The following is a 15957-nucleotide window of genomic DNA, read 5'->3' as shown; positions in this document are numbered from 1 at the left end:
ATGTAGATGACAGGAAGCTTCGAAGGTGTGATTTTGGAACTTCGGTGGGACGTTTACGGGAGTTGATAGAAGGAGAAGGAGTCGTTACCGTTCCAGAATCTGAGTCGTGGGGTCGATTGTCGAGTCCAAATTTGGACGTGAGTGAGGGAGGAAATTGCAGTTTTCTGTTCCTGCACCATGTCACATGTGCCTCACGGCGCTCGGGACTCTCTGAAGTAACGGTGATGATGGATGTGGAGTTAGGGACGGGATGGAGGGAAGAGAGGGGGGAAGTGAGGGACAGAGCATCACGGGAGGAGAAGGACAGAAGGGAAGTGAGGAAGTGGGGGGGGGTATGGACTTTTGATGTTCTTGTCAGTGTGTGTGTGTGTGTGTGTGTGTGTGTGGAAGAGAGGGAGGGAGAGAGAGAGAGGGAGAGAGAGAGAGAGAGGGAGTGTGTGTGTGTGGAAGAGAGGGAGGGAGAGAGAGAGAGTGTGTGTGTGTGAGAGAGAGAGGGAGGGAGAGAGAGAGAGGGAGTGTGTGTGTGTGGAAGAGAGGGAGGGAGAGAGAGAGAGAGAGAGAGGGAGTGTGTGTGTGTGGAAGAGAGGGAGGGAGAGAGAGAGAGAGAGAGAGAGAGAGGGAGAGAGAGGGAGAGAGGGAGGGAGAGAGAGAGAGAGAGAGAGAGTGTGTGTGTGTGTGTCTGTGTGTGTGTGTGTGTGTGGAAGAGAGGGAGAGAGAGTGTGTGTGTGTGTGTGTGTGTGTGTGTGGAAGAGAGGGAGGGAGAGAGAGAGAGGGAGAGAGAGGGAGGGAGAGAGAGGGAGAGAGAGAGAGGGAGAGAGAGAGAGGGGGAGAGAGAGGGAGGGAGAGAGTGTGTGTGTGTGAGAGAGAGAGAGACAGAGGGACAGAGAGAGAGAGGGAGAGAGAGGGAGAGAGACAGAGAGAGAGAGAGAGAGAGAGAGAGAGAGAGAGACAGAGAGAGAGAGAGAGAGAGAAAGAGAGAGAGAGAGGTCTCCTCTAGTTCCTCCTCTCGCCTGACACCAGTGGTCTGTTGTTCCTCCTCCGCTGTGGTGAAGAGAAACTCCAGCAGGTAAGAGAAGCTCATGACACGAGGATGTGACAGCGACTTTTTCTTTTCATTGCAACTTGTCCCGCGACTCACTGTGCATATGAATATGTATTAAAAGAGAGAGAGAGAGCGAGAGAGAGAGAGAGAGAGAGAGGACTGGGAACAGCCGGCGGCGCGTCAGTGCGCCTGCAGAGACGTGCAGGGGAGAAGAAGAAGTTGTTCACGAGTCGCCAGCTCAGCAGATGTTACTTTTCTTTTTCTTCTATCAAACTTATCCCTGACGTCGCCGCGCACGCGCTTTGCACGCGGCATCTGCACGTGCACGACGCGCGCGCGTGTGTGTGTGTGTGTGTGTGTTCTCAGTTGTGTGTCGATGGGTTTATCCGGACTGCAGTTACATGCCAGACTGATGCTCTGGCGTTTGTAGACGTGGCTGCTTCAATGATTTCATAATGGCTCTTGGCTGCATGGGTGCGCGTGCGTGAGTGTTTGTATGTGTGTGTGTGCGTGTGTGTGTTGAGTTCATTAGTGTTGTCATCATGTTCATGGTGCAAAATTGTGCTTGTAGCTCTTGGGGGGTAGTTGATGGAGGGATGATGAGGTGAAATTAGTTCATGATGTAATGATACATTAACTTAGTTCAGGTTGTCTGACCTGCTGTCATATTTTCTTTCTTTTTTTTCATGTTTGCTTATTTGATGCTATAATAATTGGTTTTTGCCACGTTGATGTTGACATTCCAGATAAGCGGCTTTATTTCATAAAGCCCAAGTGTGTCATTTCTTTTGTAATTCTCTGGCGGCATCTGGTGGTAAAGTCGCCGAGCCGCGACCAACCGAGCGACCGACGGGGGACACTTTATGGCGTCGCACCGCCGATTCCATTTTTTTCCGGTTTCCGTCAGCGTCTCAAAATGTCAACGCGACGTTTTCTGGAACCATTTTGTTTAAACAACCGTGTTCAGCGCGACGTAGCAAACATGGCGACTCACACGGAGGTCGGGTCCACCTCATGGAACTATATTTAACTCATCCAGAGTTGACGAAAAAAACATGGTGATTATACATATATGAACACAGTCATGGACAATATGTTCAATTTCTGTGAATAAGTTCTTATAAATATTACACACTGTAGCTTTAAACTAGTTTTTCATCACATGCACCAGTGAAAATAAATTCAGCCAAAGTTTCTTTTCACAGAGGAGCAGTTTTGGTGCTGGGAAATAAGTCGATACAATATTTGCCGTTGCAGTAGCATGTATCATATGTTGCACATCAGCCGTGTGGCGATGTCAAAGCATAGCAAAACGCTGTGTTTGACAGATGTCGGAGAAATCAGTGTGTCAGCAGGCCGCATTAATATTTGATGGGGGGGGGGAGCTTTGTGCCAAATATTTCATAACTTCAGAGTATCAGCAGATGTTTCATGCTCGAGTTCCTTTGGCAAGTAGCACTGGACAGTATAACTGTCCCTTCACATTATGATGGATTTAAATTGTTGACAATAAATATTTGAAACGCCCGAGGAAATCTTATTACAGTTCAGCACTTTTCTTTTTTTTCAGTCCATCAGTGTCGCTTCAGTTCTTTTATTGTTCTCGCAAATTCACCAGAACTTTCTTTTTTACACCCTGTCTATTATTTTTACATTTTGTCTTTGGTTTTAATATGTTTCTCTGTTCTTAAATGTGTGACTGATCAGTGGAGAACGGCATTTGGCTCCAAATATGTGTTGGACTGTTTATTATTGATCTGATTCCGATATTTAATAAAAACAAAATAGTTTACAGCTCTTCTAACATACGGCAGTACTGTTAGCTAAATGCTACTGTCAGCATGCTAAGAAGCTCAAAATAACGATTCTAACATGCTAATGTTAAACCGCTATAGTCTTTAGCATTGTTAGCATGATGACATTTGTTAATTTGCACTTCACACAGAAAAATACATTTATGGACAAAGATCACAAAAAAGTTTACCACAATAGTGGAATCATAGGGGCATCAACCATCGAGCTCTTATGATTCTGCCTCTGTGACAAAAAAAATGCTGCCTTAGTTTGTCTTTTATTTTTATATTTACTTGCTCAAGGAACTGAAGCCATTCTCTTGTAACAGAGAAACTTAACAGTGACATGAGGATCCAGTTAATGACAGAAGCAGGAATGAAAACGATAAATCTGAGCTAATTGTTGCTAACGCGTTGCAGGAGTTTTGCCTGGCTGTGACAAGAGAAGCGTTTCAGATATAAAAGGCCTGTTATGGTTATGTTTTATCATCAGTAGTTGGACAAAAATATAGAGGCAGAGCTGCATGGCCATTTAATTTTTTTTCCAGAGTCATAATCCATCTATCATCTCAGATCGGAAATCAGAGGCTTAAAGTGGGGGGGCACATGAGAAGTTGATAAAAAGAGAAGATCTTATGTTATTTTATATCTCAGAGTCAATTGGGGATAGTTGGATTTTAGGGTCAGTTGTTAAAGTGGAGATTTGGTAAATACAAGTGATGGTTAAGGTGTGAGGAAGTCTCCAGGAAATGAATTAAAGTCGGCGTTAACAACAACAAAGAGAGAGTCAAGCTTTCTCCAGAATCGCTTACTGCCCCTTTAAGTCGTGGGAGATCAACTGTGTATTTCTATATCCTGGTGGGGACTTAAACCGGACTGCCCAAAAATTCCAGTGGGTCTCGTGTCACTGCGGGGGCGACAGTTGAGTTCCCCTTGGGTAGAGGCTGCTTTGTGGGGTTTGTTTTTCTACAGTGGTGCTGAAGTGCAAATCAAGAAGACGATACGGGAAAACATGATGGCAAGTCACAAAACACAACTGCAAATTAAAAAAGCGCAAACAACAAGTGTTTGTTGCCGTTGTGATTTGCACTTCAGGGCCACCGTAGGGTTTGGATAGGTGTTGAGGTTAGGGATGTAGTTGTAATGGTTATGGTAAGGGAAAGTGTGTGTGTGTTTTAATCTTTGCATTGCACAGATGAGGCATTCCAAAGGAGGATCAAGAAAGTCTGTGTCCTTGAGAGAAGTTCAGAGAGTATCAAATCCCTGCCGTTGTTTTCATATCCAATGCAGTCCAGGTGTGCGTGTGTGTGTGTGTGTATGTAAAGCCACATTCGTAGTTTTTCTCCTGGGCTTAGATCGCTTTGTTCAAAACCTCTGGATCCCATCTGAACAAACTGCCAAGTCTACTCATTTAATTTTCAAAAATGAAAATTAGTCAGAGAAAATCCCTCACATGAACCGTATAGGAGTTACTTAATGCCAATGTTTCCTAATTTTCCTTTGTTGGTATCTGCGCTTTTCTTTGTGGGATTAGTGTTTTTTTCCCTTCATTTTCCAGAAACCTTTTCAACACCTGCAAGAGAATGAATGTGAAGCATGAACGAACGTGACGAAAACTGTCTGACACGTCTTAGCTGCATTGCATTCTGGTAGACTGAGACAGCTGTTGCTTTTTTTGCAATGTGACTCCGTGACTAACTTTCCCGACTGACTAAACATGAGCGCAAAATGACGCGTCTTGAAAGATTGGTGAGTCTTTCCATCAACGTCTGAGATTTACTGAGAGAGTTCTTAACTCTGCCGTTGAGATACGCCTCAGTATCAACTGTGTTTGTCATGGAATGGCTCCACAGGAACGTAATAAAATATACCATCAAATTAGAAGAAACTACCCCCAAAAAATGTTGGTTTTTGGTTCTGTGGTTTTTTACACTTCAACAAACTCTGAACTCCTACAACCTTTTCATTCTCTCTGCTCTCTGGTTCTTTCCACTCTTAGGTTTGTGGCAGCCATGTTGGTGTGGTGCCTGAGGCTGCTTCTGCTGCTGCCCTTGGTTTGCTGCGTCCCCTCCCCCTCCAGACCCCCATCCAGAATCTGCAGGCGGTGCTGCGACCCCCCGGAGCCGTCGGCCGCCACGGCCCAATACCAGATGCCAGAGGTCCGCACTGTCATCAACATGACCATCCTCAAAGGTATTGACTGACCTAACGGATCGACTACGTGCGCCGGCAGGTTTCGTCTTCCACCAACTGCGAAACAAACCGTCCTCAAATATCTATGTCGCGATCTTCTTACTTGGAGCTGCACTTCCTCAATCAGATACACTGCTCTTCTCCAGTTGTATGTTTGTCTGGCATGAATCAGAAGCGATTGGTCGAGCGCCCACATCGGCTTGCCCCTGATACCGCTCAATGGAAAATGTCATGGGGTCAAGGAAAGGTGTAAAGGAGGACTCATAGGACTTGGCCGACGGCGCTGCTCAGAGAATCCGACTCCACTTTCACTAAACTACGTATACAATGCGACGGCGGTTGTTATTGACGTGCGTCTGCCATGGTGAACCTACAATTTTGGACTACATAAAACAAGCTACACGATGACAATTCTCGGTCATATTCATACTCGTCTTCTTCTTCTCAGCGTGGCGCGTCACGTAAAAAATCGCTGCCGCAATGAATTGTGGGGCGTCTATATCTCCTTTCCTTCCGCATAGGAAGCTCCAGTGTATCCTACGCCAAAGGAGATAGGGAAGGAAGCATTGAAGCACCTTTCCTAAGCATTTAGAGAATCCGAACAGCTCTTACCATGGCTGCCCATGAAATACTTCCGGGTCATTTCAGGATTTAGGAAGCTTCTGAAGACCGCACCCTCTGTCCCAAGCGCAAGATGGCAGCAGCGTGAAAACCGAGATATTTTGGCTTCGCTTTTGTTTTTTCTGTGAGAGGAACTGGAAGTGGAGACGTGTCGTCCATCTTTATTCACAGTGTTTGGGTCAAGGCAGTTAGGAAGGCGGACTGTGAAGACGCTTTAAGTCTGTCTGACAAGTTGTGTGTGTGCATGTTTTAAGGTTTATTTTGTATTTGCAAGTTTGTCTCGAAAACCTGGAGCCGAGATTGAAGGAGATTGATGAATGTGACAAAGAGACAGAGGGGGATTAAAAATACAAGGATCACAGCCGCAGGAGAGATTTGCGAGAACATGTGTATCTCATTTCAGAGGCGTCGCAGCCAACTCGACCGGAGCGGTCCAACGGGATGTGTCATCACTCCATTGTTTTAATCGGCAGGTCCCTTTGATAACTACGTGTGCCAAGTCTGTTCTGACCCACAATCAACCCCCGATCCCGGTCCAACTGCTGAACCGCGGAGAGGAAAATCCTTCCTTGCCTCTCTCTCTCTCTCTCTCGCTCATACACACTCCAACAAATGCATGCTAACCCAATGCACACACATAGTTTTGGGCAATCAAGGCCCTTTTACACCACAGAAAAAAAACATTTCCATCAAAAGACCATCACAAGTCCAATTTTAATTTCTTGGACACAGTTGGAATTCTCTAACTTGGCCACAGTCAGTCAAACTATTGTATAAAGAAATGCTGATTGACACCATGTTGATGTATGCAGCCTTGATAAGGTTGAAGTTGGACACACTCCACTGTTGATTGGTGGGAAGCTGGTGTGGGATCATGGCTTTGCCGCAACCTATCACACTTTATTGTCATTGATCTAAAGTTCAGGTTATGGATTTACGTAAAGCTCTAAAGGAAAAGGGCTTTCGTTCTGAAATTTCGATTTTTACAAATGAATATTTGAGAAACTATCAACTCCTGAAGCGGTGTTGTGTCTCCGGTGCAGACGAGGTAATGAAAGGTTATTATACAGTTTGATTTGCAGTTGTGCAGTAAGACAGGCACTTTCACGTGGCACTGGACCTGCTTATGTGGAAGAAAACATAGCATACAAACACACACACACACACACACACACACACGGGCGCACACACACACACACAGGCGCACAACCGTGCACAAGGATACACAGTTACGCACAAATCACACAAACCCACACTGCATTTTTGTGTGTTTTGTGTATGTGCGCGTGATTTTGCTCCCACGATGCCACGCTGATCAAATTCAAGCATTGTAACCCACAATCAGTGAAGTCTGCCCATCTCGGTTCCGAGAGCTCATCCAGCCCGAATTGCTCCAAAGCGACCAGAACCCTCCGTCACGGACAAAGGCGATTTCAGCGCCCACGCACATTTGAGACACCGCATCTGCATTCAGGGGATTTATTCATATCTCGCGTTGCGTTGACGTACTCAGGAGGCTCGGCGTGGATTAGGCACAGTCAAAATAGCGATAAGCATAATCCCATGAAATGTTTTTATTTATTTTTGCCTTTGTAGTCTGAAGCTGAAATGAATGGTGAAAAGAAATGATGAAGTGCCTGACACCTGTATTCTCTGGAATGACCAGCAGAGGGCGACTCCGCTGGTTGTTTCTATAGACGTCGATGAGAAAACGACTCTTCTTCTCATAGACGATGAAGCCCCGTATGGATTGGAAAGTGGATACATGATTGACAGCTCCTACCGGCCAATGGGTGAAGGTCGCAGGTGGAACGAGCTCTCGGTCAGAGCCGCTCCTCCAAATATGGCTACTTCTGGTTTCAAAAAAACTTGAGGCTTTACATGTAAATGCTCAAATTCATTTAACACCACATCTACATACGAGTTTTCGTTTGTTGGTGCTGATCCCGAGCAAGAAGAAGACTAGTTACCTAGCAGCCTTGCGGTTGTTATTTCAGATTTCTTGCATGAAGGATCAGTCCCATATATGGTCGTCGAGCGCAGTGGTTGGCTGCTAAGCAGCTGTTTGTGGAAACAGCTGTAACTCTGGACACTGGTCATGGCCTGACGGATCATGTGAGCTATCTGTACCTCTGGTCTTCAGGGCGTGTTGTTTCTTGGCCTCTTCCTGTGAGGTTTACTCAGCCCAGTCCCAACTCACGTCCACCTCCAGGGATTTAGAACAGCGTCCTATACGGCAAGGCTAGATTGAACAATAATTGATATACAGATCATGCAAGCTTCAGACCTACATACATATATTCACATATCAGCATTTTGTGAAGCTTAAAATCTATGTAGTTTTGAATAAAAAAAAAAAAAGACTTAGCCAATAAAGAATCATGTCGTTCCCTCCACTGAATGTGGAAAACGCCAGAACTGTCACTTAATTGCCTCCGTTTATTGTCGGGGGAGTGTTTGTCCGTAGCTCGCAGGCATTTTTCCTCACACCTGCTTCACAGAGATATGAGGATGAAGTCTAACAAGTGTCACTTGTCCACTTAAAACCAGGCACATTTTTTTCTGCGGCGGACAAACATCGGCTCATTAATCATTTTCCCCGGAGCATGTTGTCACGCCGCATGAGAAACACACACACACACACACACACACACACACACACAAACGGTGTTGGGCCGTTGTGGTATGGCAAAAACAAAACTGCGTCGAGCAAATTAGGGCAACGAATACTTTACACGTCGAGCAGAGAATACGGCTTATTTTTCTTCCACAAATTTGAAACCCAAGGGACTTGTGCTGTCCATGTGGTGTCACCGTTGCTACAGTTGCCCGTCTGAGATGTCAGATATGCCGCAATTACAGTCAGATGCGTAGCCGTCATGCGCACGAGAAGAAGAGATTGTGGACTCGACAACACGGATGGTGTCAGATCAAGTCTTGCGCTTTGCTAAGTTGCAAGATGGCCTTTTGTTTTTTTTAAAATCTGGACCATTGTTCATGTTTTGAAAAACTTGTTTTGCCACAGTTTGGTCTGCACCAGCCTTGACTGTAAACGGAAACAATAAAAACTTTTTTTTTTACCATCGGAACGAAGATAGCTGTCTTGAGCTAAATCTAATAGTTCCCCAATAAAAAAAAAACATGTTAAAGCTACAGTGTGTAATATTTACAAGAACTTATTCACAGAAATTGAATATATTGTCCATAACTGTGTGTTCATATATGTATAATCACAATGGTTTTTTGGTCAACTCTGAATGAGTTAAATATAGTTCCATGAGGTGGACCCGACCTCCGTGTGAGTCTCCATGTTTGATTTTTGTTGAATTTTCAGACACTGCCTGAAACCGGAAATGTAATTAGCGGTGCGCCGCCATAAAGTGTCCCCTGTCGGGTGCTCAGTTGGTTGCCGTTTGCAACTTTACCACCAGATGCCGCCAGAAAAGTACAAAAAAAATTACAGACTGTAGCTTAAAGAGCTCAAATGTTTCAATTGTCCATTTACACAAAATGAACGAAGTCCAGTTTAAGCTCTGATGTTTCTGTGTGGACAGCTCATCTGTGTTTTGTCTCGTCTTCCCCCCCAGGTGATAAAGGAGACAAAGGTGATAAAGGTACACCTGGAAAACCGGGTCTGGAGGGCCCACATGGCTACCAAGGAGCCATGGGCCTGAAAGGCAGCAAAGGCCAGGCGGGTGCCCCCGGAGACGCCTGCAAGATCCCCCACTCCTCCTTCTCGGTGGGCCGCCGGAAGTCCCTGCACAGCATCGACTACTACCAGGCCCTGGTGTTCGACACGGTGTTCGTCAACCGCCACGAGCACTTCAACATGTTCAAGGGCAAGTTCTACTGCTACGTGCCGGGCATCTACTTCTTCAACGTCAACATCCACACCTGGAACTTCAAGGAGACCTACCTCCACCTCATGCACAACGACAAGGAGCAGGTGATCCTGTACGCCCAGCCCAGCGAGCGGTCCATCATGCAGAGTCAGAGCGTGATGCTGGACCTGGCCCTGAACGACGAGGTGTGGGTGCGACTCTACAAGCGGGAGAGGGAGAACGCCATTTACAGCGACAACGTGGATGTTTACATCACCTTCAACGGATACCTGGTGGCTCCCGGCATCCAGTGAGAGGGGATGACGAGAGTTCTCGCAACACGTCTGCGTCGGATTATTCCGATTTTTTTTTTCTGCCATGGATACTGCTTTGTCCCGAGAAAGAGGAACTAAATAGGCGACATTACAAATTTGGTGCTTCCCCCCCCTCCCCCCTTTCAGCCTGGAGAGGAACGTACTGTGCTTTCTTCAATGTGGACTGTCCATGAAATATATTAGAATCAAATGGAACAATAAAAAAAAGTGAATTGGTAACACAGCGCACAATTAGGAAAGAATGTTGGATTGACTTCCTTTGTACGAGAAATACGTTGTTTCTTTTCCCCTACTTCTGTGCGGTGCTAGTTCTCCTCTTGGTTTACTCCTTTCAGGGACTTTCAGGGATTCCTTGGATGAGTTCTTTTCACTTATCGGGAATCAAAAACATCAGTGCAATCATTTTTATATTTCATGGAGGGCGTCCGTGGGATTAGAAAATGTGTGTGCTCAGGCCGCTGTCGTACCTTTAGCACGTTTACTTTCCTTTTTGCCTTTCAGAAGAACAATTTAAAGGGTCAGTTCACCCTCCTCAAAAAACAACTTTAATGGTGTGTGGCTATGAAAATAGTTTAAATGGTAATTGCTGAAGCTAAGCAACGGGCCCAGAGGCTGGTAGAGGTCTCCGCCGGTCAATGACCCAGTTTAAATTACGCTCTAATTAGATGGTACAGGAGTCTGTGTGAAAATCTGACTCTGCAAATTATTTCTATAAATGAGGCATAAGAAAGTAATTATTATTTTTAGCCATAGCTGTAGTTTCTGTGACATTTGTTGCTCTTTTCAACCGTGGTGACTGTTAAATAACGATAGCACTTTGTGCCGCTGCCGGTGTCAGCGACCGCATTTCAGTTCTGATCGAATCATCTTCTGGGAAAAGTGGAAAAATAATATTTTGTGTAGTTTTCTGGAACTGGCCCTTTAAGCCTTGAAATTATCCCAACATATCCAAAATAATTACAACTGTGGTGCTTTATTATGATTAATATATGCAGGAATGCATTAGGGTCTTTTTAACAATTACATTGTCATGTATTGTGAGAAACTTCGAACTGCGGAGCAGTTTATGTAAATACCTGTATGATAACTGTCTTTTGTTGCTCATATCTGCGTTGTCACCTGTGCTGTTGGGGCCAGACTGTTTATGTTTGCGTTTCTTAAATTTCTCCTCCACCGACCAACCGACCGACCAACCAACCGACCAACCGACCAACCGACCAACTGACCAACCAACCAACCGACCAACCAACCGACCAACCAACCGACAACCAACCGACCAACCGACCAACCGACCAACCGACCAACTGACAAACCAACCAACCGACCAACCAACCGACCAACCAACCAACCAACCAACCAACCAACTGACCAACCGACCGACCAACCGACCAACTGACCAACCGACCAACCAACCAACCAACCGACCAACCAACTGACCAACCAACCGACCAATCAATCAACCAACCAACCAACCAACCGACCAACCAACCGACCAACCGACCAACCGACCAACTGACCAACCAACCAACCGACCAACCAACCGACCAACCAACCAACCAACCAACCAACCAACCAACCAACCAACCGACCAACCGACCAACTGACCAACCGACCAACCAACCAACCAACCGACCAACCAACTGACCAACCAACCGACCAACCGACCAACCAACCAACTGACCAACCAACCGACCAATCAATCAACCAACCAACCATCCAACCAACCGAGCATCTCTTTGTTCTGTATCGCCCAGCGGCGAAAAAGACACTTGATGACAAGAAATTAAAGGTTTTTCCTCATTTTTTTTTCATGAAACCACGGAGACGGTCTCTCGCATTAATTTAATTGTTACTTTTTCTTCACTACCAAGCACATGCACGTTTCCCTCACAACTTCTAGTTCTTCACTCACGCCACAGAGTTCATGACTTGGCTCACAATTAGTCAATCAGATGGGGGAGAAGGTTTTTTTTTGAGATTCAACCTTCAAAATTGGCCCGAAAAACAAACAAGCTGGATGAAAAAAACCAAACCCAAACTCTCAGAGACCGTGGATGCAGCTCCATCTGTTCGGCCATATCTCTCCCATTAGCTGTAATGCCGTCCTCGGGGAGGCTCCGGGGAGAGGGAGAGCAGACTGCAGCGTTATAAATACTTTAAGCCCGGAGTGGAGATCTGAAAAAAAAAAAAGAAACGCTCTACGGGGGGAAACAACGCAGGACATCTGAACAGCTTCCTGGATCAGTCCAACCCCGGTCGAGCGGAGGCTGTTCCAACGTGCACAGTAGCAAGCTGTTGAGTTTAAAAATGAGATCTGTTTGAATGAGGGTTTTTTTCGCAATTTCATTTGGCCTAGATCAGATCTAACCAACGTAGTTTGTCATTGAAGCGGAACAAAAAAGGACCAAACGGAACATTTTAACAAGCAGGAGGCAAAAACACACGGTTGCAGCTTCTGTGTCCAAAATGGTGGGAAAACGACGACAACAAAAAAATGCACTAAGGCCAAATGCGGTAGATGGATGAATCCAAATTTAACTCACCCAGAGGAAGTGTGCACCCCGACGCTTTAAACGTTACTGCATGTGCCCATTAAAAAGTAACTGCCCACGGCTCTCAGCCTCACAGTCGAGTCAGCTCGACTTTTGCAGGACTCGCCGAGACCAACGCACACCCGGACGGATGAGGCCGCTTCGCTTCGTGACCGTTAAACAACCGAGACGCGCAGAGTCCACGTCTAATTACCCCCCGCCGGGCGTGTAACACTCGTGCTGGATATACATGTTGCCGTTCGGTCCCAGTCACTGGTTCTCTAATGAGCATCTCTCTGCGCTGGCAAATTGGCATCTGCAAGTTGCGTATGTATTTTATAATTCAATTTTACCAGGACGGATTTTGCCAAAAGGACCAAGAGACAAAATCTTAAAATGTTCTAGTTTGATTATCATGTTTAACAGGATATCTGTGAGCTACAAGCCTTCTTTTTTTTTTGGATCAATTTAAGCTCTTTTATTTTCATTTACATTGATTTGATTCGATTTCCAGTTGCCTTCATTTCCTTACAAAATGAAGGGGGGGGGGGGGGGGGGGGGGGTAGAACTAACAACCTAAGAGAATTTATCTGTGAAAATACAGGACGGGGAGTCAGGAGATAAAGACGGTATCAGTGCTCGGCACCGTGAGGCCTTGTGCATTCCTGCTCTGTAGCTCTGTGGTTACGTAACAAGACGCAGAAGGGAACATTGGGAAGGTGGATCCGGCGTGGTTGAGGGGGGGGGGGGGGTAGTCACGGCAACCCCACGTCATGAGACGCCGAAGACCCTTCTAAATTACTGTTGGTTTTAGGTTGAAGGCTGAGCCTCCAACAGCCGAGGCCTGTTCTCTCCTAGACGAGAAACAGGACGCAGGGCTGAGCTCGCGAGGCGGCGGCGGCGGCGGCTCTCTCTCCTAATTACATCCACATGACCTCTGACCACACTCACCAGAGGCAGACGTGGCTGAGGGGTAGAAGACGAGAGGAGGGAACAGGTGGGAACAGATGAGGAGAAGTTTATGGAAAGAAGAGAAGAATGAAAGGCGGCAGTTAAATATGCAGGACAGATGGTGCGAGCGTGATTTCTCTCGAAAGCGGAGAGCCTCCCCCGACATATCTCGAGGTTTCTAGATCTGCGCTGCATAAACAGAACAGACAGGCAGGCATGTTGAGAGGGAGGGAGCCAACTAGCCTTTCAGATAGAGACACGCTGGGGCCATTTGTGTTGGCGCCGGCTGAGCAGCGGGTTTTTCCTTCCTTTCTCCGCCGTACAATTGACAGCGAGGTTTTTATTGGCGTGTTGGAGGATTTACCAAACACCGGGTCAGCAGCGGACGGACCAAGACAGAGGGTTTCTCAGTCTTCAAAAGAGGACTCGTGCGATTCATGGGGAAATGAAACGCGCGATCGATCAGGCCGAGTGAGTGTTAGTGTCTGATCGGCACCGGCTGATTGCAAGAAGATGCTCATTCACAACTGTGTGGCAGCAGTAACATCCACTCATATCCATTCAATAAAGTATATCTATCTATCTATCTATCTATCTATCTATCTATCTATCTATCTATCTATCTATCTATCTATCTATCTATCTATCTATCTATCTATCCATATATCCATCTATCTATCCATATATCCATCTATCTATCTATCCATCTATCTATCTATCTATCTATCTATCTATCTATCTATCTATCTATCTATCTATCTATCCATATATCCATCTATCTATCTATCCATCTATCTATATATCTATCTATCTATCTTTCTTTCTATCTATCTATCCATATATCCATCTATCTATCTTTCCATATATCCATATATCCATCTATCCGTCTATCTATCTTACTAACTAACTAACTAATTTACCACTACCCTTTTTGTCTGAGTCACTTATATAGGATTGAACGATTTCACAAGGACAAGAATGATAATCTTGTGTGTTGTTGTAGTGACGTGTGAGTCTCATGACGCTCACACTGGCAGCTCACGCACCACAAAATGTCATAACCTCTCATGTAATATAGAGTTTTATGGTCATGGTTGTTGATCAATCTCAGGTCTGGGGGAACAGAACGGATGACATGTATTATACTTCACGCATGGTGCATGCAAAGTATCTATAATACATTGCAGACTTGTAGTTGTACTAACCTTTTTAAATGAAACACTGAATAATAGATTATGTTAGAGATATCATGACCCTGTCGATCTAAATCACGATTATGACCGGAACACTGCGACCTCAAATGTATCCATCACGGAAAACGACACACGGGTTTCAGTCGCCGCCTCCGTTACACATTTCCATCTCAAGTGTCTCTGTCTGAACCGTCATCGTTCACTCGGCTGCGTTTCCCCTTGTAAAAGCTTCACCACCTAATAACCGGGTAATGGCCCTTAGGAGAGGGATCGCGCCGCCGCGTGATGAATCAAATCAGAGGGCGGGAGGGGGGGGGGGACGACCTACATGGCACTGCCAGACGCCGCTCCACGCTCCGTTGGCTTCATGCTGTTTCTCTGGAATCACCAGCAGAGGACGACTCTGGTTGTTTCTGTCGAGGTCTGCGAGGTGACGACGTCTGTGTACATTCTTCTGAGGAGGAGTTTTATGGTTCCGTCTCTAGTTTCAAGTCTTCTCCAATGCAGCACAATGTTCATTTTGTGAACCGTGGCATCGTTGACAGTCAAAGAGACGACGAAGTACCGTGATCGTGGGGGGGGGGGGGGGGGTGCAGCGTGATTGACAGATGACAGGGGGGATGCAGCGTGATTGACAGATGACACTGTCCAATCGGGGCACGGTTGCAGGAGTAGGTGGAAGCGCAGTGGACCAGCCCTCTGTCGGACCCCAACCCCAATTCTAAAAAATAATAAAATAATAATAAAGTAATGTGCCGTTGATTTACACAGGGCACCTCGTGACTCACTGAACAAATGAGGGATTTGTTAAGAGGAAGGTCAGTTTATTATTATTATTATTTTTGATATTATTATTATTACAGAGAGAATGGAAGCGTCCCCTTTAAAAATCCCAGGAACAAGCGCACGGAGTAAGTATTATTATTATTATTAATATGTGCAGTATGTAAAGAATATGTGGAAAACAGAAAATAAAGAGGCTTTATAATTACGAAAAAAAATTAGGCAAAAAGAAAAGAAATCATTTCTTTTAGAAGAAGGACTTTGCATTCATTTTACTCTTTTAAAAAATGACGTATGCATTTCTCGCCTGTGGAGGGTTAAACCCATAATAACAGAGTTTATGTTTGGCCACTTGGGGGCAGTGGAAACGAGGTTTAAATATCACACAAAAACAAACGATTAATAGAGCAAATATCATATGGCATCATTACTTCGTCAGGGCAGGTGAGGGGGAACGTTCCCCGTCCAAATACTGAACACTAAAGAGGTAAATCATGACAGCGATCAATTTTTTTACTGCAATAAAGGAAAATGATTATGAAATAGTAGCCTTACATGTCCACCGTGGGGCTGTGGATGTGTCAGGTCTCGGTCCAAGGGGATGATAGCAAAGTGTCAGTGAAGGATAAATCTGGGGCCTCGAGGTCATCGAGTGCGTCGCCTAAAAAACATCCGACCTCCGGCAAATCGTGAA

General features: G+C 45.5%; 1 protein-coding gene across 1 annotated transcript; it reads left to right on the top strand.

Annotated features, from left to right (window-relative positions):
* The first annotated feature begins 916 nt into the window (after positions 1-916).
* c1qtnf6b (C1q and TNF related 6b) lies at positions 917-10017 on the top strand. Its single transcript, XM_035638261.2, has 3 exons — positions 917-1066; positions 4835-5028; positions 9237-10017. The coding sequence occupies exons 2-3, from the start codon at positions 4848-4850 to the stop codon at positions 9782-9784; spliced, it is 729 nt and encodes a 242-aa protein (XP_035494154.2). The 5' UTR covers positions 917-1066; positions 4835-4847; the 3' UTR covers positions 9785-10017.
* Positions 10018-15957: the final 5940 nt, after the last annotated feature.

Source organism: Scophthalmus maximus, chromosome 8 (genome assembly GCF_022379125.1).
Source record: "Scophthalmus maximus strain ysfricsl-2021 chromosome 8, ASM2237912v1, whole genome shotgun sequence".
In the NCBI taxonomy this organism is placed as follows: domain Eukaryota; kingdom Metazoa; phylum Chordata; class Actinopteri; order Pleuronectiformes; family Scophthalmidae; genus Scophthalmus; species Scophthalmus maximus.
The sequence above is the reverse complement of the archived record's forward strand: the minus strand, read 5'-3'. Positions and strand labels throughout refer to the sequence as shown.